Source organism: Odocoileus virginianus, chromosome 8, assembly GCF_023699985.2.
Source record: "Odocoileus virginianus isolate 20LAN1187 ecotype Illinois chromosome 8, Ovbor_1.2, whole genome shotgun sequence".
In the NCBI taxonomy this organism is placed as follows: Eukaryota; Metazoa; Chordata; class Mammalia; order Artiodactyla; family Cervidae; genus Odocoileus; species Odocoileus virginianus.
Genome location: NC_069681.1, coordinates 62,949,161 through 62,976,598, shown reverse-complemented (window position 1 = coordinate 62,976,598; position 27,438 = coordinate 62,949,161). Strand labels below are relative to the sequence as shown.

The 27,438-nt window shown below is 37.8% G+C and overlaps 1 protein-coding gene across 1 annotated transcript in view; it reads right to left on the bottom strand.

Annotated features, from left to right (window-relative positions):
• KLHL1 (kelch like family member 1) overlaps nt 1–27,438 on the bottom strand; it is a 489,854-nt gene that overhangs the window by 19,423 nt on the left and 442,993 nt on the right. The window contains exon 9 of the mRNA XM_070471593.1: nt 13,100–13,312. Within this exon, the coding sequence (XP_070327694.1) occupies nt 13,100–13,312 (213 nt within the window). The remainder of the gene's footprint in view (nt 1–13,099; nt 13,313–27,438) is intronic.

Sequence of the window (27,438 nt, the reverse complement as noted above, 5' to 3'; positions counted from 1 at the left end):
AAGCACATTGCACACTGTTATTTTACATGACTTTTTCCGTTATGACTATAGTAGAGTTTGGTAGACTCTAAGCAAAAGTTGTATATTTATTATAAGCAATATATCAAAAATTGTGAGCACTGTTAATAGTGTTTGATAAAGTGTGATATAATTTTCAACTAATACATGAATAATGCTTACTTAATATTTCTTTCCCATCAAAAATTTTCTATTAAAAGTATGCCTAAAATATACATAAATCAAGAATCCTCAGCTTATGATGATGGAAATGGCTATTCACATGCAGATAGAGAAATAAAAAGTCAAAATTTATCTACATATCTTTCCATCAGTCCCTACAAACAGCCATCCATCCATTTCTTTAAAAATCTGTCTATCTATCTTTCTGACTACCTATTTACAGTAGATCTCATGAAGTTTTTGCTTGGAGAAATTTGTTTTTTTTTTTTAACTTATTGTCTAATGACTCAATAAATGTTTGTTGAGTGCTTAATCAGTGCCAGGAATTGAGCCAAGTGGAAGAATATAGGCATAGACAAGATAATCTTGACCAGCGCATAGAATCTATTTTAGTGGGAAAATTGTTGTATAACAATTTTTTATTATGTTGATACAATTGAAACAAAGGAAAACTCCATTGCACTTCCAGGCCAGGTCCGTATCTTGAAAATATCCCTCTGGCTTCTTTAAGGGGAAAAGATTGGAGGAAACAAAGTGGATACTACAAAGGCAAGTTTAGGAAGTTCCTTTGATCTTGGCACCCCTTTCTTATTAAGTTTCGTTACTGATATGCAGGTTTAAAGACAAAGATGGTCCTGATCTCTTATTAGCCAGCAACAGTACTGATGTCTTTGAGCATATTTTCTGATCCTTTGCCTGATTTCCAGATTTGTTTGTGATCTTAATGTTCTAATTATTAATTTCCTTATCTCTTTACTCTAAAACATTTTAAGATCTATCTAGTACAGTGAAAAGTACACACAAAGCAATATTTATTGAATAAGTAAACAGATGGATAAATGTGCTCTTTCTAATGAATTGTACATTCTAAGTCTAAATTCTGCTAGAACTTAGTGCATTTTTGGACACTGATTTTGCTCACTAAGACATTCTCACTAGAGTGAGGCTTGTCTGCAACATTAGATTTTACTCTTCCATTAACTATTCTAGATTTCCTGTTCTTACTCAGTCCCTGCTGTCTTTTCAGTTCTGCTTTGAGATACCAAGGTTCCTTGCATTTAAGAAAGCCCAATTCTACAATTTTTGATAGATGTTATATAAGTGTACTTTACTAGTTTATAATGTATTTACATTTTTATAAGTAGAGAAGGAAATGTCAACACACTCTAGTACTTTTCCAGGAAAATCCCATGGACAGAGAAACCTGGTGGGCTACAGTCCATGGGGTCACAAAGAGTTGGATACAAGTGAGCATGCACACATACACACTTCTATAAGAAATCATTGTAAAACAGTTTTGATCTGTGTACCTATTCATTTATCTATAAAACAGCATTTACACTACATGCTATTCCTAATGATTTGTTTGCCTATGGTTATACACTAAGAAACATTCCTTACATTATATGTGCAAAATAATTCTACCAGGGCAGCATTATGTGTCCTGATTTATTGATGATTTACATGTGAAATCATCAATATAGAATATATGTCATAAAAAGTGCAAAAATGTTATCAACCTGTCACATGGTATGAGCTTGGATAAGAATAATGATGGTGCTGTGTGCTTCTGCATTACCTAAGCTATTCATCCTTATTGTACTCCTATAACTTAAAATAACTATGCTTATTTAAATATAATTTTGCATTATAAATCTATTTCTAGACTGTGTTATTTATGCCTCTGTTCACAAACATCATTTTAATACATTACAGAGTAAACTTAGGAAAGAATATGTGTATGAAATATCATTTAATTAGTGGCATTTATATATATTTGCTGTGAAATTCAAAGGCTTGTCATATTCCTCTTCTTTGTCATTTTTTCTCAAGAATTTAGCAGAGGAAAATGTGAATAACCTGCCATTCTGTTAGCAGTATTTTAAAATAAATGATTATATGTTTGTGTGTATAAAAGTATACATCTATTGATTTGTATTCTGGCCACCATCCTCACTGTAGTACCTCTAGTTCCTAATTTCACTGGATAAGATAATGGAATGAAACTATGATGAGCTTAATGCCACTCATATATATATCTGTAAATCTACAGCCCATTTCATAGAATAACAATATTGTTAGACATGTTTCTATATTTTATCGAAGAAGTACCTCAAGTTTGAACAGAGCCAGTTCATTAGAAACTCTTTCCAATGACTTTTTTCTCAGTAAAAATGCTCATTAATTTTTAGAAAAAAAAATCACAAATGAGAGAGAATGTCAGGGAATGTTTGACGGGAGGATCCCTACATGCTGTCTCTCATGAGTCCTCTGTCCCTCTTCAAGCGAAACAGCACGCTGCTCCCAGGGACTGAGGTCATTGTGTGAGGCAGGCTTGGGTCTCCTTTAGTAAACATTCTCTTTAGGACAAAACTGCTTAGCCTCACTCCCCTTTCTTGAGATATGGATTGTGTCCTGACCTTGCGACTAACATTACCCCTTGTTCCCTTGGTAACGGTTGCTGTACGTTTGGTTTTCTGATCTCTATCATTCCCAAAAGAAGTTTCTTGTACCACAGCCTATATATACTCATAGAGAAATCATTAAAGCACCTTTGCTCCATCAGAGCTTAGGTCCCTGGGTCTTTTTTTTTGTCTCTCTCTCTCTCTTTCTCTCTTTTACTTTCTTATTGTCGGCTCCGTACCACCAGCTTCCAGTCCATTAAAGGACCCCACAAGGACCCCATTCTATAGAATAACAATATTGTTAGACATGTTTCTGTATTTTATCCAAGAAGTACCTCAAATTTGAACAGAGCCAATTCATTAGAAACTCTTTCCAATGACTTTTTTCTCAGTAAAAATGCTCATTAATTTTTAGAAAAGAAAATCATAAATGAGAGAGAGCCCCTTTCTCCCACTGTCTATTCTACTAACAAACACAAATATAAAGGATTTGGTCTCATAATATTAAGAGGAAAATTGCTATGATCATCAGTGTGATATGCCAGACATCTCTTGTTCTTCTCCCAGGTACAAAGTCAGATAATGTCTTCCCACACTCTGAAAACTTCAGTGGCCATGAGATTGAGTTGTCAACAAGGTAAGAATAAAGGAGAATTATATTTTAATACTTGAATATTGAGCCTTTATGAATGGATGAACAATGTAGTACTACTCTCTGGCTTTTCCCTTCTGACATTGAAACCAACAGGTGCTCATATTTTATCTTATATCTCATTCTGAGTACCAGAGAAATAAAATCATGGCTCTCATGGATATGCAGCATGAACAAGAAAAAAAGCTTACAGTGTGAAGTCACTGAGGAAGTTGTTCATTACAGTAGAATTACTTATCCTACTCCAGCTGAAAAAAAAATAATTTGAATATTCTCTAATCTCACTTCTTCATATATCAACATGTTTCCTTATATAATCAGTTCAGTCGCTCAGTCGTGTCTGACTCTTTGAGACCCCATAGACTGCATGCCAGGGTTCCCTTTCCATCATGAACTCCTAGAGTTTACTCAAACTCATGTCCATTGAGTCGCTGATGCCATCCAACCTTCTCATCCTCTGTCTTCCCCTTTTCCTCCAGCCTTTTTCCTTCCCCTTTTTCCTCCCTCTTTCCCAGCATCAGGACATTTTCAAATGAGTCAGTTCTTCACATCATGTGGACAAAGTATTGGAGCTTCAGCTTCAGCATTATTTCTTTCAATGAATATTCAGGACTGACTTCCTTTAGGATGGACTGGTTAGATCTCCTTGCAGTCCAAGGGAGTCTCAAGTCTTCTCCGACACCACAGTTCAAAACCATCAATTCTTCAGTGCTCAGTTTTCTTTATAGCTCAACTTTCACATCCATACATGACTACTGGAGAAAACCAAAGCTTTGATTATTTGGACTTTTGTTGGCAAAAGTCTGGTTTTTAATAAGCTGTCTAGGTTGGTCATAACTTTTCTTCCAAAGAGCAAGCATCTTTTAATTTCATGGCTGTAGTCACCATCTACAGTGATTCTGGAGCCCAAGAAGATAAAGTCTGTCACTGTTTCCATTGTTTCCCCATCTATTTGCCATGAAGTGATGGGATTAGATGCCATGAACTCAGTTTTCTGAATGTTGAACTTTAAGCCAACTTTTTCACTCTACCCTTTCACTATCGTCAAGAGGCTCTTTAGCGAGGGAGCCAAGATGGCGGAGGAATAGGACGGGGAGACCACTTTCTCCCCTACAAATTCATCAAAAGAACATTTGAACGCTGAGCAAATTTCACAAAACAACTTCTGATTGCTAGCAGAGGACATCAGGCGCCCAGAAAAGCAGCCCATTGTCTTTGAAGGGAGGTAGGACAAAATATAAAATATAAAAAGGGAGACAAAAGAGCTATGGACGGAGACCCGTCCCGGGAAGGGAGTCTTAATAGAGGAAGTTTCCAATCACCAGGAAACCCTCACAGTGGCGGGACTGGGTGAAGTTTTCGGCAATCTAACTGGGAGGAAAAATTAAATAAGGCCCACAGATTACGTGCCTAAAAGCAACTCCCAGCAGAAAAGTACCCCAGACGCCCGCACCCGCCAGCAACAAGCGGGGGCAGAACGGAGAGGAGCGGGCGGCATTGCTTAGGGTAAGGACTGGCCCGAAGACCCTGAGAGAAATCGGAGGGAGCTTTTTAAAACTGTGGGATAGCAAGGGTCAAAATTAACCAGCCAGAACACACTGCCAGCGGTTCGCAAAACAAAGGGACTGAGAAACTCCAGAGAAGAGCCGGCCCATCCCCGCTGGAGGTAGGAGGCAGGGGGGAGGGGAAAAGGGCAAACTCAGCCCCTGAGAAGCCACCCCCTCCACACTGCAAACAGGCCCCCGGTTCCTATCTAAAGACTTCCTGAGACCCGACTGGCGGCGCGCCCTGGCGGCGTACCCGGGGAGATTGCGCCCAAGCCTCTGGCTGCCTGGGCCACTCGACGCAGAGGGAAAAGGCGCGCCGCATCCAGGGAGATTGCGCCCAAGCCCCTGGCTGCCTGAACCGCTCAGGCCGGGGAAGGCCCAAAACGCAGGCGCAACTGAATCTGCGCTTTTGTGGAGTACCCGAAAACTGGAACCGCACTCAACGCAGGGCCCGCTCCATATAGAGCAGCCGGGAGCCTGAGCAGTATAGACAGGGAAAGCACTGACACCCGTGAGTGGGGCAAACCCAGTGTGGCCGGAACACGGTGAGTGCTATCCACACAGAGTGGTATCTGTCTGCAGTGCCCTGCCCTCCCCGTAGCAGGACTGAACTGAACTGGCGAACCTAAATAAGAGATCACCTCCGCCCGCCTATGTCAGGGCGGAAATTAGACACCGAAGAGACAGCAAACAGAAGCCAAATAAACAAAGGGAACCGCTTCAGAAAGGACTACTGTAACAGATTAAAATCCCTGAAGGTAACACCGACCACACCGGAAGGGGCCTATAGATATCGAGAAGTGTAAGCTGGAAAGAGGAGCTATCTGAAATTGAACTGAACCTACACTGACCGCAACAACTCCAGAGAAATTCCAAGATATATATGTATTTTTTTTTAATTAAAAAAAATTTTTTTTTCTTTCCTTTTTTTTTTATTTTTTATTTTTTCTCTTTTATTTTCTTTTAAAATTCCCTATTACTCCCCCATTACTCCTCAACTTTCATTTTCATATATTTTTACGATTTTTTAATTAGGGGAAAACATTTTTTTTTCTTTTTTTTCTTTTTCTTGTTTTTCTCTCCTATTTCCTTTTAAAGTCCTCTAATACTCCTCTATTATTCCTTAATTTTCATTTTCATTTCACTATAACCCTGCCAAAAAAAAGAGAGAGAGAAACCCTATTTTTAAACCAAACTTCATATACATTTCTAAATTTTTTGTGTGTTTTTGTTTTTTGTTTTTAAATATTGTATTTCAAAGAGTCTAACCTCTACACTAGATTTTTAATCTTTGTTTTTCAGTATGTGATATAAATTTTGTACATTTAAGAATCCAATATTCAGTTCCCATTTCTATTCAGGAGTGTGGTGATTACTCTCCCACTTTTGACTCTCTGTTTTCTACCTCAGAACACCTCTATTTCCTCCTTTCCACTTCTCTTCCCAATCCAACTCTGTGAATCTTTGTGGGTGTCTGGGCTACAGAGAATACTTTGGGAACAGATAACTGCGTAGATCTGTCTCTCTCCTCTTGAGTCCCCTTTTTCTCCTCCTGCTCACCTCTATCTCCTTCCTCCCTCTCCTATTCTTCATGTAACTCTGTGAACCTCTCTGGTTGTCTCTCACGGTGGAGAATCTTTTCACCATTAACCTAGAAGTTTTATTATCAGTGCTGTATAATTGGAGAAGTCTTGAGACTATTGGAAGAATAAAACTGAAATCCAGAGGCAGGAGACTTAAGCCCAAATCCTGAGAAAACCAGAAAACTCCTGACTACACGGAACATTAAGGAATAAGAGACCATCCAAAAGCCTCCATACCTACACCAAAACCAACCACCACCCAAGAGCCAATAAGATCTAGTACAAGACACACCACGCAAATTCTTTAGCAACGCAGGAACATAGACCTGAGTGTCAACATATAGGCTGTCCAAAGTCACACCTAACACATAGACCCATCGCAAAACTCATTACTGGACACTCCATTGCACTCCAGAGAGAAGAAATCCAATTCCATGCACCAGAACACTGACACAAGCTTCCCTAACCAGGATATCTTGACACACCAATCGTCCAACCCCACCCAGTGGGTGAAACCTCCACAATAAAAAGGAACCACAGACCACAAGAATACAGAAAGCCCACTCCAGACACAGCAATCTAAACAAGATGAAAAGGCAGAGAAATACCCAACAGGTAAAGGAACATGAAAAAAGCCAACCAAGTCAAACAAAAGACAAGGAAATAGGGAATCTACCTGAAAAAGAATTTAGAATAATGATAATAAAAATGATCCAAAATCTTGAAAACAAAATGGAGTTACAAATAAATAGCCTGGAGACAAAGATTGAGAAGATGCAAGAAATGTTTAACAAGGACCTAGAATAAATTTTTAAAAGTCAATTAAAAATTAATAATGAAATAAATGAAATAAAAAACACTCTAGAGGGAACCATGAGTAGAATAACAGAGACAGAAGATAGGATAAGTGAGTTAGAAGATAAAATGGTGGAAATAAATGAAGCAGAGAGGAAAAAAGAAAAAAGAATCAAAAGAAATGAGGACAACCTCAGGGACCTCTGGGACAATGTGAAACACCCCAACATTCGAATCATAGGAGTCCCAGAAGAAGACAAAAAGAAAGGCCATGAGAAATTACTCGAGGAGATAATAGCTGAAAACTTCCCTAAAATGGGGAGGGAAATAGCCACCCAAGTCCAAGAAACCCAGAGAGTCCCAAACAGGATAAACCCAAGGCGAAACACCCCAAGACACATATTAATCAAATTAACAAAGATCAAACACAAAGAAGAAATATTAAAAGCAGCAAGGGAGAAACAGAAAATAGCACACAAAGGGATTCCCATAAGGATAACAGCTGATCTATCAATAGAAACACTCCAGGCCAGAAGGGAATGGCAGGACATACTTAAAGTAATGAAAGAGAATAACCTACTACCTAGATTACTCTACCCAGCAAGGATCTCATTCAGATATGAAGGAGAACTCAAAAGCTTTACAGAAAAGCAAAAGCTGAGAGAATTCAGCACTACCAAATCAGCTCTTCAACAAATACTAAAGGATCTTCTCTAGACAGGAAACAAAGAAAGGTGGTATAAACGTGAACCCCAAACAACAAAATAAATGGCAATGGGACCATACCTATCAATAATTACCTTAAATGTAAATGGGTTGAATGCCCCAACCAAAAGACAAAGGCTGGCTGAATGGATACCAAAGCAAGACCCCTATATATGCTGTCTACAAGAGACCCACCTCAAAACAAGGGACACATACAGACTAAAAGCGAAGGGCTAGAAAAAAATATTCCATGCAAACGGAGACCAAAAGAAAGCAGGAGTCGCAATACTCATATCAGATAAAATAGACTTTCAAATAAAGGCTGTGAAAAGAGACAAAGATGGACACTACATAATGATCAAAGGATCAATCCAAGAAGAAGATATAACAATTATAAATATATATGCACCCAACATAGGAGCACCGCAATATGTAAGGCAAATGCTAACGAGTATGAAAGAGGAAATTAATAGTAACACAATAATAGTAGGAGACTTTCATACCCGACTCACAACTATGGATAGATCAACTAAACAGAAAATGAACAAGGAAACACAAACTTTAAAGGACACAATGGACCAGCTAGGCCTAATTGACATCTATAGGACGTTTCACCCCAAAACAATCAACTTCACCTTTTTCTCAAGTGCACACGGAACCTTCTCCAGAATAGATCACATCCTGGGCCATAAATCTAGTCTTGGGAAATTCAAAAAATTGAAATCATTCCAGTCATCTTTTCTGACCACAGTGCAGTAAGATTAGATCTCAATTACAGGAAAAAAATTATTAAAAATTCAAACATATGGAGGCTAAACAACACACTTCTGAATAACGAATAAATCATAGAAGAAATCAAAAAAGAAATCAAAATATGCATAGAAATGAATGAAAATAAGAACACAACAACCCAAAACCTATGGGACACTGTAAAAGCAGTGCTAAGGGGAAGATTCATAGCATTACAGGCCTACCTCAAGAAACAAGAAAAAAGTCAAATAAATAACCTAACTCTACACCTAAAGCAACTAGAGAAGGAAGAAATGAAGAACCCCAGGGTTAGTAGAAGGAAAGAAATCTTAAAAATTAGGGCAGAAATAAATGCAAAGGAAACTAAAGAGACCATAGCAAAAATCAACAAAGCTAAAAGCTGGTTTTTTGAAAAAAATAAACAAAATTGACAAACCATTAGCAAGACTCATTAAGAAACAAAGGGAGAGGAACCAAATTAACAAAATTAGAAACGAAAATGGAGAGATCACAACAGACAACACTGAAATACAAAGGATCATAAGAGACTACCAGCAGCTCTATGCCAATAAAATGGACAAGTTCTTAGAGAAGTATAACTTTCCAAAACTGAACCAGGAAGAAATAGAAGATTTTAACAAACCCATCACAAGCAAGGAAATCGAAACTGTAATCAGAAATCTTCCAGCAAACAAAAGCCCAGGACCAGATGGCTTCACAACTGAATTCTACCAAAAATTTAGAGAAGAGCTAACACCTATCTTACTCAATCTATTCCAGAAAACTGCAGAAGAAGGTAAACTTCCAAACTCATTCTATGAGGCCACCATTACCCTAATTCCAAAACCAGACAAAGATGCCACAAAAAAAGAAAATTACAGGCCAATATCACTGATGAACATAGATGCAAAAATCCTTAACAAAATTCTAGCAAACAGAATCCAACAACATATTAAAAATATCATACACCATGACCAAGTGGGCTTTGTCCCAGGAATGCAAGGATTCTTTAATATCTGCAAATCAATCAATGTAATACACCACATTAACAAATCAAAAGATAAAAACCATATGATTATCTCAATAGATGCAGAAAAAGCCTTTGACAAAATTCAACATCCATTTATGATTAAAACTCTCCAGAAAGCAGGAATAGAAGGAACATATCTCAACATAATAAAAGCTATATATGACAAACCCACAGCAAGCATCACCCTCAATAGGTGAAAAATTGAAAGCATTTCCCATGAAATCAGGAACAAGACAAGGGTGCCCACTCTCACCACTACTATTCAACATAGTTTCGGAAGTGTTGGCCACAGCAATCGGGGCAGAAAAAGAAGTAAAAGGAATCCAGATAGGAAAAGAAGAAGTGAAACTCTCTCTGTTTGCAGATGACATAATCCTCTACATAGAAAACCCTAAAGACTCTACCAGAAAATTACTAGAGCTAGTCAACGAATACAGTAAAGTTGCAGGATATAAAATTAACACACAGAAATCTCTTGCATTCCTATACACTAACAATGAGAAAACAGAAAGAGAAACTAAGGAAATGATACCATTCACCACTGCAACAGAAAGAATAAAATACTTAGGAGTATATCTACCTAAAGAAACAAAAGACCTATACATAGAAAACTATAAAACACTGATGAAAGAAATCAAAGAGGATACAAACAGATGGAGAAATATACCATGTTCATGGATTGGAAGAATCAATATTGTTGAAATGGCTATACTATCCAAAGCAATTTATAGATTCAGTGCAATTCCTATCAAACTACCAATGGTATTTTTCACAGAACTAGAACAAATAATTTCACAATTTGTATGGAAATACAAAAAACCTCGAATAGCCAAAGTAACCTTGATAAAGAAGAATGGAACTGGAGGAATCAACCTGCCTGACTTCAGACTATACTACAAAGCCACAGTCATCAAGACAGTATGGTACTGGCACAAAGACAGAAATATAGATCAATGGAACAGAATAGAAAGCCCAGAGATAGATCCACTAACCTATGGACACCTTATCTTCGACAAAGGAGGCAAGGATATACAATGGAAAAAAGACAACCTCTCTAACAAGTGGTGCTGGGAAAACTGGTCAACCACCTGTAAAAGAATGAAACTAGAACACTTTCTAACACCATACACAAAAATAAACTCAAAATGGATTAAAGATCTAAATGTAAGACCAGAAACTATCAAACTCCTAGAGGAGAACATAGGCAAACTCTCCGACATAAATCACAGCAGGATCCTCTATGACCCACCTCCCAGAATTTTAGAAACAAAATCAAAAATAAACAAATGGCACCTAATGAAACTTAAAAGCTTTTGCACAACAAAGAAAACTATAAGCAAGGTGAAAAGACAGCCCTCAGATTGGGAGAAAATAATAGCAAACAAAACAACAGACAGAGGATTAATCTCAAAAATATACAAGCAACTCCTCCAGCTCAACTCCAGAAAAATAAATGACCCAATCAAAAAATGGGCCAAAGAACTAAACAGACATTTCTCCAACGAAGACATATGGATGGCAAAAAAAACTCATGAAAAGATGCTAACATCACTCATTATAAGAGAAATGCAAATCAAAACCACAATGAGGTACCATTACACACCAGTCAGGATGGCTGCTATCCAAAAAGTCTACAAGCAATAAATGCTGGAGAGGGTGTGGAGAAAAGGGAACCCTCTTACACTGTCAGTGGGAATGCAAACTAGTACAGCCGCTATGGAAAACAATGTGGAGATTTCTTAAAAAGCTGGAAATAGAACTGCCATATGACCCAGCAGTCCCACTTCTGGGCATACACACTGAGGAAACGAGATCTGAAAGAGACAAGTGCACCCCAATGTTCATCGCAGCACTCTTTATAATAGCCAGGACATGGAAGCAACCTAGATGCCCATCAGCAGACGAATGGATGAGGAAGCTGTGGTAGATATACACCATGGAATATTACTCAGCCATTAAAAAGAATTCATTTGAATCAGTTCTAATGAGATGGATGAATCTGGAGCCCATTATACAGAGCAAAGTAAGCCAGAAAGATAAAGACCATTACAGTATACTAACACATATATATGGAATTTAGAAAGATGGTAATGATAACCCTATATGCAAAACAGAAAAAGAGACTCAGATGTATAGAACATACTTGTGGACTCTGTGGGAGAAGGCGAGGGTGGGATGTTTCAAGAGAACAGCATCGAAACATGTATATTATCTAGGGTGAAAGAGATCACCAGCCCAGGTTGGATGCATGAGACAAGTGCTCGGACCTGGTGCACTGGGAAGACCCAGAGGGATCGGGTGGAGAGGGAGGTGGGGGGGTGCCCAGGATGGGGAATACATGTAAATCCATGGCTAATTCATTTCAATGTATGACAAGAAAAAAAAAAAAAAATGAAGAAGAAGTATCAAGGCAAAAAAAAAAAAAAAAAGCGGCTCTTTAGCTCTTCTTCACTTTCTGCCATAAGGATGCTGGCATCTGCATATCTGAGGTTATTGATATTTCTCCCGGTAGTCTTGATTCCAACTTGTGTTTCATCTAGGCCAGTGTTTCTCATGATATACTCTGCATATATGTTAAATAAGCAGGTTGACAATATACAGCCTTGATGTACTCCTTTCCCAATTTAGAACCAGCCTGTTGTTCCATGTCCAGTTGAAAATATAAATATCACTATAAGTCTCTGTAATTCTTACTGTGCATGACATAATATTGCTAAGTGATGTGCAGCTATGAAAGAGAACTTTGTTATAACCATGCCAGAAGTGTGTCCATTGTTGGACGAAGACTGAGGCCAGGGTGACTTTTCCCTCCAAACTCTGTGCACCTGCCATTTTTAGGAGGAGTTAAAAGAGGATCTATAAGATCATAGAGAATACAGTTCTAATAAATCTGTCTTACATTGCAAAAGGTATGGCATTAAACAAAGCTCATAATTCATCTTTGGAAATTTGAAGAGAGTAGTAGAACCAGTAACACAGGATAAATAAAACAAATGAATGAAATATTCAATTTTTAAAAGAAAATTAACAATCATTCATACATTTAAAAAATACAGCTTTATTTTAAATGAAATTTTAAAGTATATTCTTGAGAAGTTTAAATAAAGATTACTTTAGGATTATGTGAAGAAAATTGTAAGGTTTCAAGAAATATTAGTTGAAAAGGAAGGAAATAAAGAAAGAAGGAGGGAAGAAGTGAGGATGAGGAAAGAAAAAATAAGACATAATATAGTGTGTGTGTGTGTGTGTGTGTGTGTGTGTGTGTGTGTGATACACAAGCAAGAGAGATAGAGAGAAGGAGAAAGAAAGAAACTAATGAAACAGCTCTAGGAGTTGAATTAACTTTCTTATCTTAGGCAGATTGGGCATATTTTGTTGATATAGTCACTTGCATTAGGTATCAATGTAATTCACATCCTGTCTTTCATTTTAACAATGCATTGGGTTCTCACCTTTCTACATAGTCTAGTAGCCGAGAACAGTGGTTTGAAGCAGGAGCATCATGACCTCCTACAGCATAAAGGAAACCATCGCATGTGGCCACTCCAACACCCCCTCTCCGCTTACACATTGGAGCGCACATATTCCACTTATTTGTGTGAGGATCATAATATTCCATTGAACTCAAACAGGAGCTTCCATCACGACCACCAACTGAATACAACCTAAAAACGCAATTGAGAAAAGAAAACGATTTAGTATTTCAGTCTATACGACAAATGGACGAAAGGAAAATTCCTTGAAAAACAAATTTTCAATCACAACCTGAACCTCCAGTGTGTTAAAAAATGTTACTTTGCATGGAAAGTTTTGTTAAAGGTACTCTATAACTAATTTCCTACACCTGGAGTTTATGATTCTAATATACTATATACTATATACTAGATGAAATTAAAATTACTATAGTTTTCTAACTTCTACTATTTTTAGATATTAGATTAAAACTGTTTTTACATATCTAATTAAATCATCTTAATGTATTATTTTAATAAATACCAAGGAATGTCTATTTTAAAAATAATAAGATATATTTATCTTTAATTTTTCTTGAAAATGAGGATAATCATAATTATTTTTCTTGTTATTCAGCAATTGATTTTTCCAGTATGTATATCATACTTACTTCTTGTGCTCTGTATTCATAGTTTAGAACACTAAATAAATGAAATAACCTATACACATTGTCATACTATCTTAATCAGTGTTTAAACTATAGCTAATGCATTATCTAGATAGACAAAATGTTATAGGAAAAAAGAGTACAACAATATTAGCCTGAGTAAATATTGCTGAAATTTACTTGATGCACTTATTTTGCTATTTCATTACTGAGAGTTATGATCAGAACCCAGGAAAATAAATATTACAGCATAAATTTTACTTAAAATACATTCATAAATACAGAAGTAGAAATACATCATCTATTCCTAATAAAAATAATTTTTGCTTATTTGATCCTAGTCATGAAGATTGTATCACATTAAGATACAGAGTTGTATTTATTTATTTACCCATTCAGCACATAATTTTGAAGGCCTAATATATGTCACATACCATCCAAATTTTGTGAATGAATCCATGAAGAAAACAAGAAGAAAATTCCCTGCACTCAATTCTACTAGAGGATGTACAGCCAGAATACATGCTGTTGACATAGAGCCGGAAGTGGGATCAGGAGTGAAGTTGGTGGGAATGGAGTTAGAACTGTAAATAGCAATTACAGTTGAAATGTGGTCCCAATTTTAAACACCAGAAAAGGTCTCATTGGGAAGATGAAGTTTGTCCACGAATTTCATGAGAATGGTAGGGGTTGAGGGTGAGTGCAAGAACTTCTAGGAGAAAATTTGAAGCCAGCTAAACAGAGGAGGCTGGCAGTCCATGTTGTCGTAAAGAGTAGAACATGACTGAATGACTAACACTTTCACGTTCAAACAGATGAGTACAAAGTTTCCAGGGTAGCAGAGGCCAGAGAAGCAGGAGCAGAGATTATGGGCAGGGTGGCACATGAGCTGATGCGTTCAGGTACAGGGACATCAAGCAGGTGTCAGATTTTGTCTGTTCTCTAAAACAAATGTGGTCATTGACCCTAAGTGAAAGAGGAAGCCATCAGACGATTTTGAGTAGAAAAGTGTTGTGGCTTGATTATGTTTAAATAAGATTAGATGTCATGAAATATTTGCTTTACTAGTTAACATTATGAATAATATTGGTAAATAGACTCAATTCTGTACTTTGCAGTTTCTAATAAAGCAAATGCATAAAAAGACATTACTTAGTCTACAAAATAGTTTTAGGTCAAAAATTCACCCTCTAGTATCCTTCGTAAGTCTAAAATGTGATGTTTAAACTGATTTTAAATCCTGGAGAATTTTAAAAAGATCTTTATGCTTCTCTTAATGCCAGCCATGATGAAATGTTTTTGATTGTCCAAGTGTTCTCTTTATGGACGTAATGTCTCTTTGCTTGATTACTCAAAAGTTGTCTGGCAGCTCTCAGTCTTGTAATATGTTGAAATTAATCAATAGAGCTATTTTATTTTATTTTATTTTCCACTGGTGAATTCTATCAAATATTTATTTAAGGAAGAAAGAAGTAACAATCCTACACAAATTCTTTCAAAACACAGAGGAAGGAACACTTTCCAACTTATTTTATGAGGCCAGGATAACCTTGATATGAAAAGTTGACAAAGATATTCCAAGAAAAGAAAAATATAAATTCTTATCCCTGATGAACTTAGATGTAAAAATCTGATTAGTCTTTCATTTCTAGTAATTTATACACAAAAACACTCAGAGTTGTACAAAGATTAACTACAGAATATCCACTATAGCAATATTTTTGTTGCTGTTCAGTCACTAAGTCATGTCTCACTCTTTTTAACCCCATGGACTGCAGCATGCTAGGCTTCCCTCTCCTTCACCATCTCCCAGAGTTTACTCAAACTCATGTCCATTGATTCAGTGATGCCATCCTACATCTCATCCTCTGTCATCCCCTTCTCCTCTTGCCTTCAATCTTTCCCAGCATCAGACTCAATTCTTTGGTGCTCCGCCTTCTTCCTGGTCCAACTGTGACATTCGTACATGACTACTGGAAAAACAATAGCTTACTAAAAAGACCTTTGCAATCAAAGTGGTCTCAGCTTTTTTAAAAAATCTATTTTTATATTTCAGTTCAGTTCAGTTCAGTTGCTCAGTTGTGTCCAACTCTTTGCAACCCCATGGACTGCAGCATGCCAGGCCTCCCTGTCCATCACCAACTCCTAGAGTTTACTCAAACTCACGTCCATTGAGTCGGTGATACCATCCAACCATCTCATCCTCTGTCGTCCCCTTCTCCTCCTGCCTTCAATCTTTCTCAGCATCAGGGTCTTTTCTAATGAGTCAGTTCTTTGCATCAGGTGGCCAAAGTATTGGAGTTTCAGCTTCAGCATCAGTCATTCCAATGAATATTAGGGACTCATTTCCTTTAGGATGGACTGGTTGGATCTTCTTGCTGTCTAAGGGACTCTCAAGAGTCTTCTCCAACACCACAGTTCAAAGGCATCAATTCTTCAGTGCTCAGCTTTCTTTATGGTCCAACTTTTACATTCATACATGACTACGGAAAATACCATAGCCTTGACTAGACGGAACTTGATGATGCTGTGAAAGTGCTGCACTCCATATGCCCCCAACATAAAAGCCCCCCAAAATAAAAATCTCAATGTTTCCACTGTTTCCCCATCTATTTGTCATGAAGTGATGGGACCAGATGCCATGATTTTAGTTTTCTGCATGGCTGATTCATGTCAATGTATGGCAAAAACCACTACAATATTGTAAAGTAATTAGCCTCCAACTAATAAAAATAAATGGGAAGAAAACAAATTAAAAAATAAATAAATAAAATAAATGAGCACAGCCCTGCTAGATAGGCCTTAAAACACCAAAAAAATAAATAAATAAATAAAAGGGAGGGGGGGCAATTTGAAGGACAAGTATTGGACAATTTAGCTAGCAAAAGCACCCAGAAGAGAAATAAGTATTCACTCAGAAGTTTTTATCATATCAAATGCTTTACAAAATCTGAACTGTATTTCTGTTTTATTTAAATTGAAGATCTAACTCAATAGAAGTATGCTATAATATTGAGGTATTATTATTAAAGCTTGATTAAATATTGCTTTTGCAGAGATCTTATTTATTGGTAAGTGTCTTCATGAAGGGCACCTAGTATAGTCCTTGGTACATAGTTTATATGTAAGAAGAGTTTCCCACTTTTATCTTTTCTATTGTTTTAGTGTAATACTTGACTTCAAACTACTCTATTTATTTATTTATATACATTATAGTAACAAATTATAATATTGATTTATCTGAATCCAGTATTGCTCATATGATTAATAAATTCTATGTAATAATTTGTCATAATTTTGACATTATCAAAAAATGTGAACATATACAAATATATAGCTAACTGTGTATGAAAATGTTGCTGCTTAGTCGTTAATTTGTGTCCAACTCTTGTGACCTCATGGTTTCTTGCCTGCTCGGCTCCTCTGACCTTGGGATTTCCCAGGCAAGAGTACTGGAGTGAGTTGCCATTTCCTTCTCCAGGGGATCTTCCTGAGCGAGGGATCGAGCCTGCCTCTCCTGTATTGGAAGGCAGGTTCTTTACCACTAAGCCACCAGGGAAACTCATATGACAATAATGATGATTAAGCATATTGATCACATTATAGAAATCAAATATAGAGCCTATTAGCATAACCTTGTATTTGGAAATAAAATGTAACTTAAAATTCACAAGTTATAGCATCACTGACTTTTTAGCATAACCATGTATGCTATAAACCACTATTCATCAATCTTTCTGTCTTTTGTATGAACCCTCTCCTAATAAAACTCAGTAACACAGGGTCTGTACAAAATACATTTATGTAACACTTCAATAAAAATGACATAATATTTGACAACTTCTGTGAAATAAATATTTGATACATAGCAGCTGTTATTTCGGAGAAGGCAATGACACCCCACTCCAGTACTCTTGCCTGGAAAATCCCATGGACGGAGGAACCTGGTGGGCTGCAGTCCATGGGTCGCTAAGAGTCGGACACGACTGAGCGACTTCACTTTCACTTTTCATTTTCATACATTGGAGAAGGAAATGGCAACCCACTCCAGTGTTCTTGCCTGGAGAATCCCAGGGACGGGGGAGCCTGGTGGGCTGCCGTCTATGGGGTCGCACGGAGTCGGACACGACTGACGTGACTTAGCAGCAGCAGCAGCAGCAGTTGTTATTTTGGGCTTCCTGGTGGCTCAGAGGTTAAAGCGTCTGCCTGCAATGCAGGAGACCTCTGTTCGATTCCTGGGTCGGGAAGATCCCCTGGAGAAGGTAATGGCAATCCACTGCAGTATTATTGCCTGGAGAATCCCATGGACGGTGAAGCCTGCTGGGCTACAGTCCACGGTGTTGCTGGGCTTAGTCGGACACGACTAAGCGACTTCACTTTCATTTTCACTTTCTTTCAGCTGTTATTTTATAATTTACTAAAGTCTAACCTAGGTCATCAGTATGTTACTTCACTTGGTAAATGTCCATTTTAATGTTCTTTATAGTATTATGTAGTCCACAGATTAACAATAAAATTACTTTAGTTTTGATAATGCAATATAAATTATTAATACTAGGGCAAAACTGCTGGAAAAGAATAAATATACTGCATTTTTTTCCTTAAAATATCTTTGAAAAATAAATAAGAAAATTGTATAGAAAAGATAATAGTGTCATTTTGGGCTGCTTTATTGGAGTCTTTATTAAAACCAACAGATGTATTTCAATACTTGAAAAATGTTGCAGTTAGAAAAAAAAGTGTAATGCACACATAAAGATTCATGAGCAATTATCCAAGGTTATCTTCTCGGATCTCCTCTGACAATCTATTTAATTGTAATTTAGAATGGTTCCCTATTTTGTTTCACTAAAATGGCAACTTAGATGTTGAGGATATGAAGAACAGAGAAGAATCTGATACTAGAAGTAAAGGCACTGACAGCATACGAAGTGACAGCTGACAGTTTCATGGCAAAAAAGGAAACATGACATTTTTAACTTAGAGTTGAACAGTGAGTAGAAATTTGTAAGGTAAGAAATAGGGAAAAGTGTTACATACAGGGAAAGCATTATGTGTAAAGACAAGGGACATGAAAGGTCATAGCACATGATAAATGAAGAGTGGCAAATATGTCATATTGATGGAACGGATGCTAGTAAACGAGGGGAAAGGAGAGATGGCTGGTAGGATGAAAAGGACTGACTGAAAATGAAGAGTGTTGTATACTGTGCAATGGAGTTGGAATTTCATTCAGAGACAATAAGGACAAAAAATTAGCATTCTCGGGAGACATTAGTGTCATAGATCAGTTTGCTGAATATTGATCAGTAGGTCCCTCCTTGCATGCAAAAATTGGCAGGAGGTCAAAAATAGCCTTAAGTAAACTCTTCTAGAATTTTGCTGAGAATGAATGAATCTTTCATATCATTTTCCCTAAATTATGTGTTTATTCAGCTTACAGAAAACTTTTACATAAAGTTTAGTAAACAGGTCTTCCTATTTTGCGATCTAGTTGCCAGGTTCCCATCTGAGTGCCATATATTTTAAATTCTAGTACAGACATATGTCATTTTATGTATGATTTATACATTTATTGCTTTTGATTGTGCTCCACCTTATCGCATTTTGCAGATATTGCATTTTTTATAAAACAAAGTTCTATGTCAATTCTCCATTGTCAAATAATAAAGTATTTTTTTAAATTAAGGTGTGTAGATTGTTTGTAAAGACATAATGCCATTTCAAACTTAATAAACTATGGTTTAGTGTAAATTTGCTGACAAAGGCCTATGTAGTCAAAGTTATGGTTTTTCCAGTGGTCAGGTTCTGAGGTGAGAGTTGTACCATAAAAAAGACTGAGCGCCGAAGACTTGGTGCTTTTGAACCATAGTTCTGGAGAAGATTCGAGAATCCTTTGGACAGCAAGGAGCTCCAACCAGTCAATCATAAGGGAAATGAACCCTGAATATTCATTGGAAGGACTGATGCTGAAACTGAAGCTCCAATACTTTGGCTACCTGATGCGAAGAGCCGACTCACTGGAAAAGACCCTAATAATAGGAAAGATTGAAGGCAAAAAGAGAAGAAGGCGGCAGAGGATGAAATGGTTGGATAGCATCACTGACTGAATGGTCATGAACTTGGACGAACTCTTGGAGATGGTGTGGGATAGGGAGACCTGGTGTGCTACAGTTCATGGAGTTGCAAAGAGTCAGACACGACTTAGCAACTGAACAACAATAGCATAAATATAACTCTCACATGCACTGGGAAACAACAACAACAACAAATGTGTGACTCCATTTATAGCAATATACACTTTATTGCAGTGGTCTGGAATCAAACCTGCAATGCCTTTGGGGTATGTTTGTCCATACAGTATGGCAGTTGGAGGAAATAAATTCTGCATTATTTAAAGATACGGGCTCAAATGTAAAGAGGGTTTGCAGATATGTTGAGATCCAGGCTGCTTCCAACTTTCAATCTATCATCTGTAAGATGACTTATGCGCTAAGTTGTGTGTGACTCTTGCCATCCCAAGGACTGTAGCCCATCAGGCTCCTCTGTCCATGGAATTCTCAAGAATACCGGAGTGGGTTGCCATTCCCTTCTCTAGGGGATCTTCCTGACCCAGGGATCAAACCCAGGTCACCTGCATTGCAGGCAGTTTCTTTACTGACTGAGCCACTGGAGAAGCTAGGATAGACCCTTTATCAAGAACTGCGAAAAGTCTGAAATTTTACCCTACCTGAAAGTTAACAGATTAGCCTATTTCAGTGTCATAAATGTTGGTAAAAGACACAAGATTATGGGACCAGTGAGAAATGACATAATTTCTCACGCACAACAGGCAGGATGAGCTCCCTGTTAATGTGAATTCTCCCAGTGCCCCCTAGTCCCACCAGCATGATGCAGAGAGATTCAGGTGAATGCTGTTTACTTGGAGGGCTTTTTTCACATCTAGAGTTTTTAATTATCATCTTTAAAGGGATTGTCAGAAAACTGGTTGCTCTGAAGGGCAATACTGATTTATTATTTCAGTCAAGGAACAAATCTGCTCTCTGTCCCTCAAAAAGATATTGTTATCTTCCAAAGCTATTCCATTTAAAAATAACATTGAAAAGATGTTTAAAAAAAGTTGTCTATATATATATATATATATATTTTTTTTTTTTTGCCTTGAAAATGTGTAACAATATTAAAGCTTCGTGGAGAATTTTCTACAATTCCTCTGGTCCTGATGGTGGAGTTGTAACTATCACAACAATAGTTCAAACAGAAAGAGAGGAGAAGTGGAAGAAGGAACATACTCCTTTCCCTTTTCATCTTTTAAGTTGCACAACTCACTTTTTATCTCCTGTTGGCCAGAAATTAGCTACACGACAATACCTGATTGATCAGGTGCTGGGAAAATTTGTCTTTATTTTAGGTGGTCTCCTGTCTAGCTAGCAGTGCTGTGCATACTATCATATAAAAAGGAGTGAATGAGTATTAAGAGGCAATTAGAAGTTTCTGTCGTAGCACTAGATCCTTTCCAGCCCTCTGTGCCATTGTGGATTCTGTCCTAGGTAACTTGTTATTATATAAGGTGAGTTACTGTTCATTTTTCTCTCATTAATCAGTTCAGGTACACCTCCACTAGCAAGTCTTTTTTGATCCCATTTTGTCTTTTCCCCAGAAATCTGTTTTTTATAATCTATATCCTAGGGAAAGTTAATTAATATGTGGCATATTTTATCACTGGCTCCCCTGGTGGCTCAGATGATAAACAATCTGCCTGCATCATGAGAGACCCAGGTTAGATCCCTGGGTAGGGAAGGTACCCTGGAGAAGGGAATGGCAACCCAGTCCAGTATTCTTATATGGAGAATTTCATGGACAGTGGAGCCTGGCAAGCTACAGTTAATCGGGTGGCAAAGTCAGACATGACTGAGAGACTAATGCACACACACATACTATATCATAACTGAATGATACATACATAACTTGAGGGATGGTTATAGAAACTGTGGTATATATAACACCTTAGACATAACTCTAGATCCAGAACTTTGTTTGGTCTTTTGTTTTTCAGTTGATGGAGAACTCTTTCATCTGACCCGAGGCTTGTCATACCTGCTACCAGAATACTCTTGCATGTGCGTTTTGGTAATTTCCATGAGAGGTTCTTGAGGTGTGCCTGACAATACAGTGAGAGGGATTTCAGTAAGCTTACACAATAGGCTGCATGACTGCTTTTATTCCCACTTGAGACAGGCCTAGAATCTGGGACGCTTCGCTGCAATGTGGCAGTGTTGCACCTGGATATAGCTTGAGTAACAAAATGCAGAGAAACTCTGTGGGATTAAAAATAACTGCACACACACACAGTTAGGACAAATTCTGGACAGAAGATACAAAGCAACCTAACTGCCTCTTTTGAAGAGCCTGGAGAAAAGCAGGGTACTGTGCATGCCCCCTGCCCAAAACTTTGCCTCAGGGGTGGGCAAAACACCTAAGTTGCCCCTCTGGCCCATCCCCTGGACTTAGCCCTACCATTACTCTGTATAAGGAGAGAGCTTGCCCCGCACTGGGACCAAGCCAGCAAGGGGATTTATTGTTTATTCTTGTTCCCCACTGCTGCAGCAGGAGACTCAATAAAGCCTCGACTGAATTTTTTGTCTGGCTGCTAATCAATTTCTATTAATTGTGGAAGGCCAAGAACCCTGGTTGGTAACGTTGCCAAATGTTGGTATGTGTGGCAAACTCAGTCTCAGACTTTGTTGTGATTTGGTTTGCTATAATTTCAAACCCATTTGTTCATCACCAAAAAGCAAAGTTGTTTTTAGAAGAAAAGTTATTTTGATATAAGGATGAAGTAAGTTGTGTCTGGATGTCATCATTTCATCTGCTCTGATTGCAAACAGTAGCTCAGCTGCTGAGGAGCCCTAGCTGGGGTTTTTCTCAATAAAAACTGGGGGACAAGCAACTACAGCCGAGGGAACATTTAGACTATAAATACAGAGTCTGTGAGAGTTACCCCAGAGTTTCCTCCTGAACCAAGCCAATCTAGCTCTCCAAAGACCTTGCGCATTAATTTCTGTCACAATAAAGGTGACTATTTTATCAGCAGCAGTGAAAAGTCAGGCAAGAACCCCAGGAATATCAGCCCGCCCTTCAGTACAGACACCACCATGGTTCCCTGCAACGTGCTCTAGCAACTGAGGAACTTTCAGTTTTTCACTGGCCACTGGGCATTAGCTCTTTGTTGGCAAAACTGCTCGCTGGGCATTAGTTGTTGGTTGGCAAAACTACCTCTTCCAGAAACCAAAACTCAGAATATATTTCAACTAAATTTGAATTGCATTTTTATCTTCTCCCCTTGCCTGAAACAATGGTATATTTAATCTAACATGGATTTGCTATTTATGTATTAGCTTATTAAGATATATCACCCTGTATGCTAACCATCTGTGAACTTCCTACAGGGATCTTGTGTTTAAAATATTGGCAAAGACAATCTCAGTTCCTGAGCATAATTCACTGCCCCAAACATAACAGACTTATTGTTATTATAGCAGTTGACTAAGGTAAGGCAGAACACTTACTTTATTTTATTAGAAAGTGCCTATACTTTCTTCACACACACAAAAAAAAAATCTCTGAAGATTATAAACACAGACATTAATTCAGGTTTATGAGCTACATCCTACAGCCTGATAGAGTTTACTAACCCAAAAGACGGTACAGTCACTTCAATTTTAATAACTCAATGTTTTCTTGCCAAATCTCACACTATGCTTATCAAAACTCTAAATTTCTTTCTTCTTCTATTTCTTATTCCCCATATTAATAAATGTAAGTTCTTTGAGGGTGGGTTTGATTTATTTTCTTTGATATGTCATCATAGCAAGTATGTATTTGTAACTTTTAATGAATAAAGCAAAGCACTAATTTCTAATTCTTTAGAAAGAATGATTTACAAATGGAGCTTGTCAAAGAAAAGGCACCTGTTTAAGTTCCACTGAAATAAGATATTGACAAATTGCAGAGAAAAGTATCAATCCTGTGTCTTAGGAACACAAAAGATGGAAAGGTTAATTTTAAATGAGTGGATTTTAAAAGGGTTCATGGAAAAGGTGTAGATTAAATTCGGTTTTGGATGATGGAGCTATTATAAATGATCTCATTTAGGTTTTATTTAGGTAAGGGTACATTTTAACATATTTTTAATGATTTCTTACACTATTGTTTTCAAGAACAATAAACTGAATCCTGTTAGTACCAGTCTTGGCACATGGAACTTAAGGCATAGAGAGATCTAAAGTTGTGACAGGCTATCAATCTAGAGAATTTCCAAATGTATCCAATGACCAGATGAAACTCTGAGGAAAGAAACTAAGTGGACAGTAGATAGTCACAAATTATTAAGGAAAATATGGAAGGGAAGTTGAGGCAGAGAAATGAGTATTTGAAAGGCAAAAGAGTGTGAACAATCAAGCAGCTCATTATGCCTGTGTTATAGGGTGTTTCTAAGGCAGATGTTTAAGAGTGAAGACTGAAGAAGGAAGAAGAGGTCTATTTCATGAAACCACTGTATTCCAGATTGAGGAGTTTGGCAGTGGTTATGGACATGAGTTTGAGTAAATTCCAGGAGTTGGTGATGGACAGGGAGGCCTGGCATGCTGCGATTCATGGGGTCGCAAAGAATCGGACACGACTAAGCGACTGAACTAAACTGAAATGATGCTCAAATAGGGAACCAAGATGAACTGTCTTGAGACAGGCTGGGACTTGAGACCCTTGCTACAGTGCTTGTAAAACAGGCTGGGACCTGGGATCCTTTCTTTACTGCAGTGCTCGCACCTGAATGAACATCTCCTCCAGCAACAAAATACAAAGAAACTCTAAGGGACTAAAAATACCATGCCCATTGGGGCAAACCATTAACAAGAAGATACAAAAAGACCAAAACCTAAAAAAAACAAGATGTTGGGAGCAAAAGCAAGGTACTGCACATGCACTCTGCTACAGCACCACCAAGAGTGGGCAGACCACCTATCTCTCCAACCCAATCCCTGGACCCACCTCTACCCCATAGTAGGAAACATCTTGCCCCAACTCAGGGAGCAAGCAAGGGAATATCTAGTTTTTGATCCCTATTTCTGCAGCAGGGGCCACAGTAAAGCCTTGCTTGAATTTCTTGCTTGGCCTTTTATCAATTTCTATTGATTATGAGGCCAAGCACCATGATTGGTAACATTCTATTGCAATACATCTTAATTCTGAGGCATGGTTTATCAAGTAATCACTTTGAGCCACTGGAATACATCTTAGTCAGTCTACTTCTGTTATGAGATTCTAATAATTTTATAAATGATACTTCAGCCAGAGTGATTTTTTAAAAATTTAAATACAATCACATTACTGCCCTTTTTAAACATTTTATAATATTTATTACCATGGCCAAGTGGCTATATGATATGGAGGCTGCCATCTTCTCCAGTTTGGGGGGACCTCTCTTTCTCATTATATTCCAGTTAAACCTAAATTTTCCTCCTTTTGTCTACATTTCACACTCAGGAACTGGACACAGCTTGTTCCTTCTCATTGCAATACTTCCTCACTTTCTGCCAATCTGATAAGTCAATCACATCCCAGCTTAGAAATTATTTCTTCCAGAGGCAATTCACAAACCTCCTAAACCTATTAACAGCCCTCAGTAAGACCTAGAAAACAAGCTATTTTTTTTAAGGTGTGAATCTAAGATAATATAATTTTAATACAAACTGCTTCTGATAGGGAAAAATGAACCTGACTCTGTATTAAATCTGTTTATTTTACTTTAACCTTTGCATGCTATGACTTTTGCTTTGAGTTCAGAGTGTTACCCACAACCTGAAAAATACAGGCTAACCCACTCTCAAGGCTCTGGCCTTTAAGGGTACAACACTTTCCTGTTAGGTAGGAAGTTAAGCATGCGCAAAGGTAGGTGGCCTGTTTGAAAAGGATGCGGGCTGATATCGAAATCCCATCCCAGAAATGGCCAGGAGAGCTCCAGATAGGCTACAAAAATAACAGAGACTTTTCCAGCTACTGCATATGTGCCCTAGGCACACAGTGGATACAAACTAACCACAGGGGCTTCCTCAAGTAACCATAGGCAGCTGGGAGCTGGCTAAGGATTCATAAATATTCTATACATACAGACATCTCTACAAATGGACATCATTAGATGACCAACACCAAAATCAGATTGACTATATTCTTTGCAGCCAACGATGGAGAAGCTCTATACAGCCAGCAAAAACAAGACCGGGAGCAGACTGTGGCTCAGATCATGAACTCTTATTGCCAAATTCATCTAAAATTGAAGAAAGTAGGGAAAACCATTAGACCATTCAGGTATGACCTAAATCAAATCCCTTATGATTATACAGTGGAAATGAGAAATTGATTTAAGGGACTAGATCTGATAAACAAAGTGCCTGACGAATTATGGACGGAGGTTCATGACATTGTACAGGAGACAGGTATCAAGACCATCCCCAAGAAAAAGAAATGCAAAGCAACAAAATCGCTGTCTGAGGAGGTCTTACAAATAGCTGTGAAAGAAGAGAAGTGAAAGGCAAAGGAAAAAAGAAAAGATATACCCATTTGAATGCGGAGCTCCAAAGAATAGACAGGAGAGATAAGAAAAGCTTCATTAGTGATCAGTGCAAAGAAATAAAGGAAAACAAAAGAATGGGAAAGACTAGAGATCTCTTCAAGAACACTGAGATATCAAGGAACATTTCATGCAAAGATGGGCTTAATATAGTACAGAAATTGCATGGATCTAACAGAAGCAGAAGATACTAAGAAGAGGTGGCAAGAATACAGAAGAATTGTAGAAAAAAGATCTTAATGACCCAGATAATCATGATGGTGTGATCACTCACCTAGAGCCAGACCTCTTGGAGTGTGAAGTCAAGTGGGACTTAGGAAGCATCACTATGAACAAAGCTAGTGGAGGTGATGGAATTCCAGTTGAGCTATTTCAAATCCTAAAAGATGATGCTGTGAAAGTGTTGCACTCAATATGCCAGCAAACATGGAAAACTCAGCAGTGGCCACAGGACTGTAAAAGGTCAGTTTTCATTCCTTTCCCAAAGAAAGGCAGTGCCAAAGAGTGCTGAAACTACTGTACAAATGCATACATCTCATACACTAGCAAAGTAATGTTCAAAATTCTTCAAGCCAGGCCTCAACAGCACATGAACCATGAACTTCCAGATGTTCAAGCTGGCTTTACAAAAGGCAGAAGAACCAGAGATCAAATTGCCAACACCCACTGGAACATTGAAGCAAGACAGTTTAGGAATAACATCTATTTCTGCTTTATTGACTGTGTGAAAGCCTTTGACTATGTGGATCACAATAAACTGTGGAAAATTCTGAAAAAGATGGGAATACCAGACCACCTGACCTCCCTCTTGAGAAATCTATATGCAGGTCAGAAGCATCAGTTAGAACTGGACATGGAACAACAGACTGGTTCCAAATAGGAAAATGAGTACATCAAGGCTATATATTGTCACCCTGTTTATTTAACTTATATGCAGAGTACATCATGAGAAACGCTGGGTTGGAGGAAGCACAAGCTGAAATCAATATTGCCAGGAGAAATATCAATAACCTCAGATATGAAGATGACACTATCCTTATGGC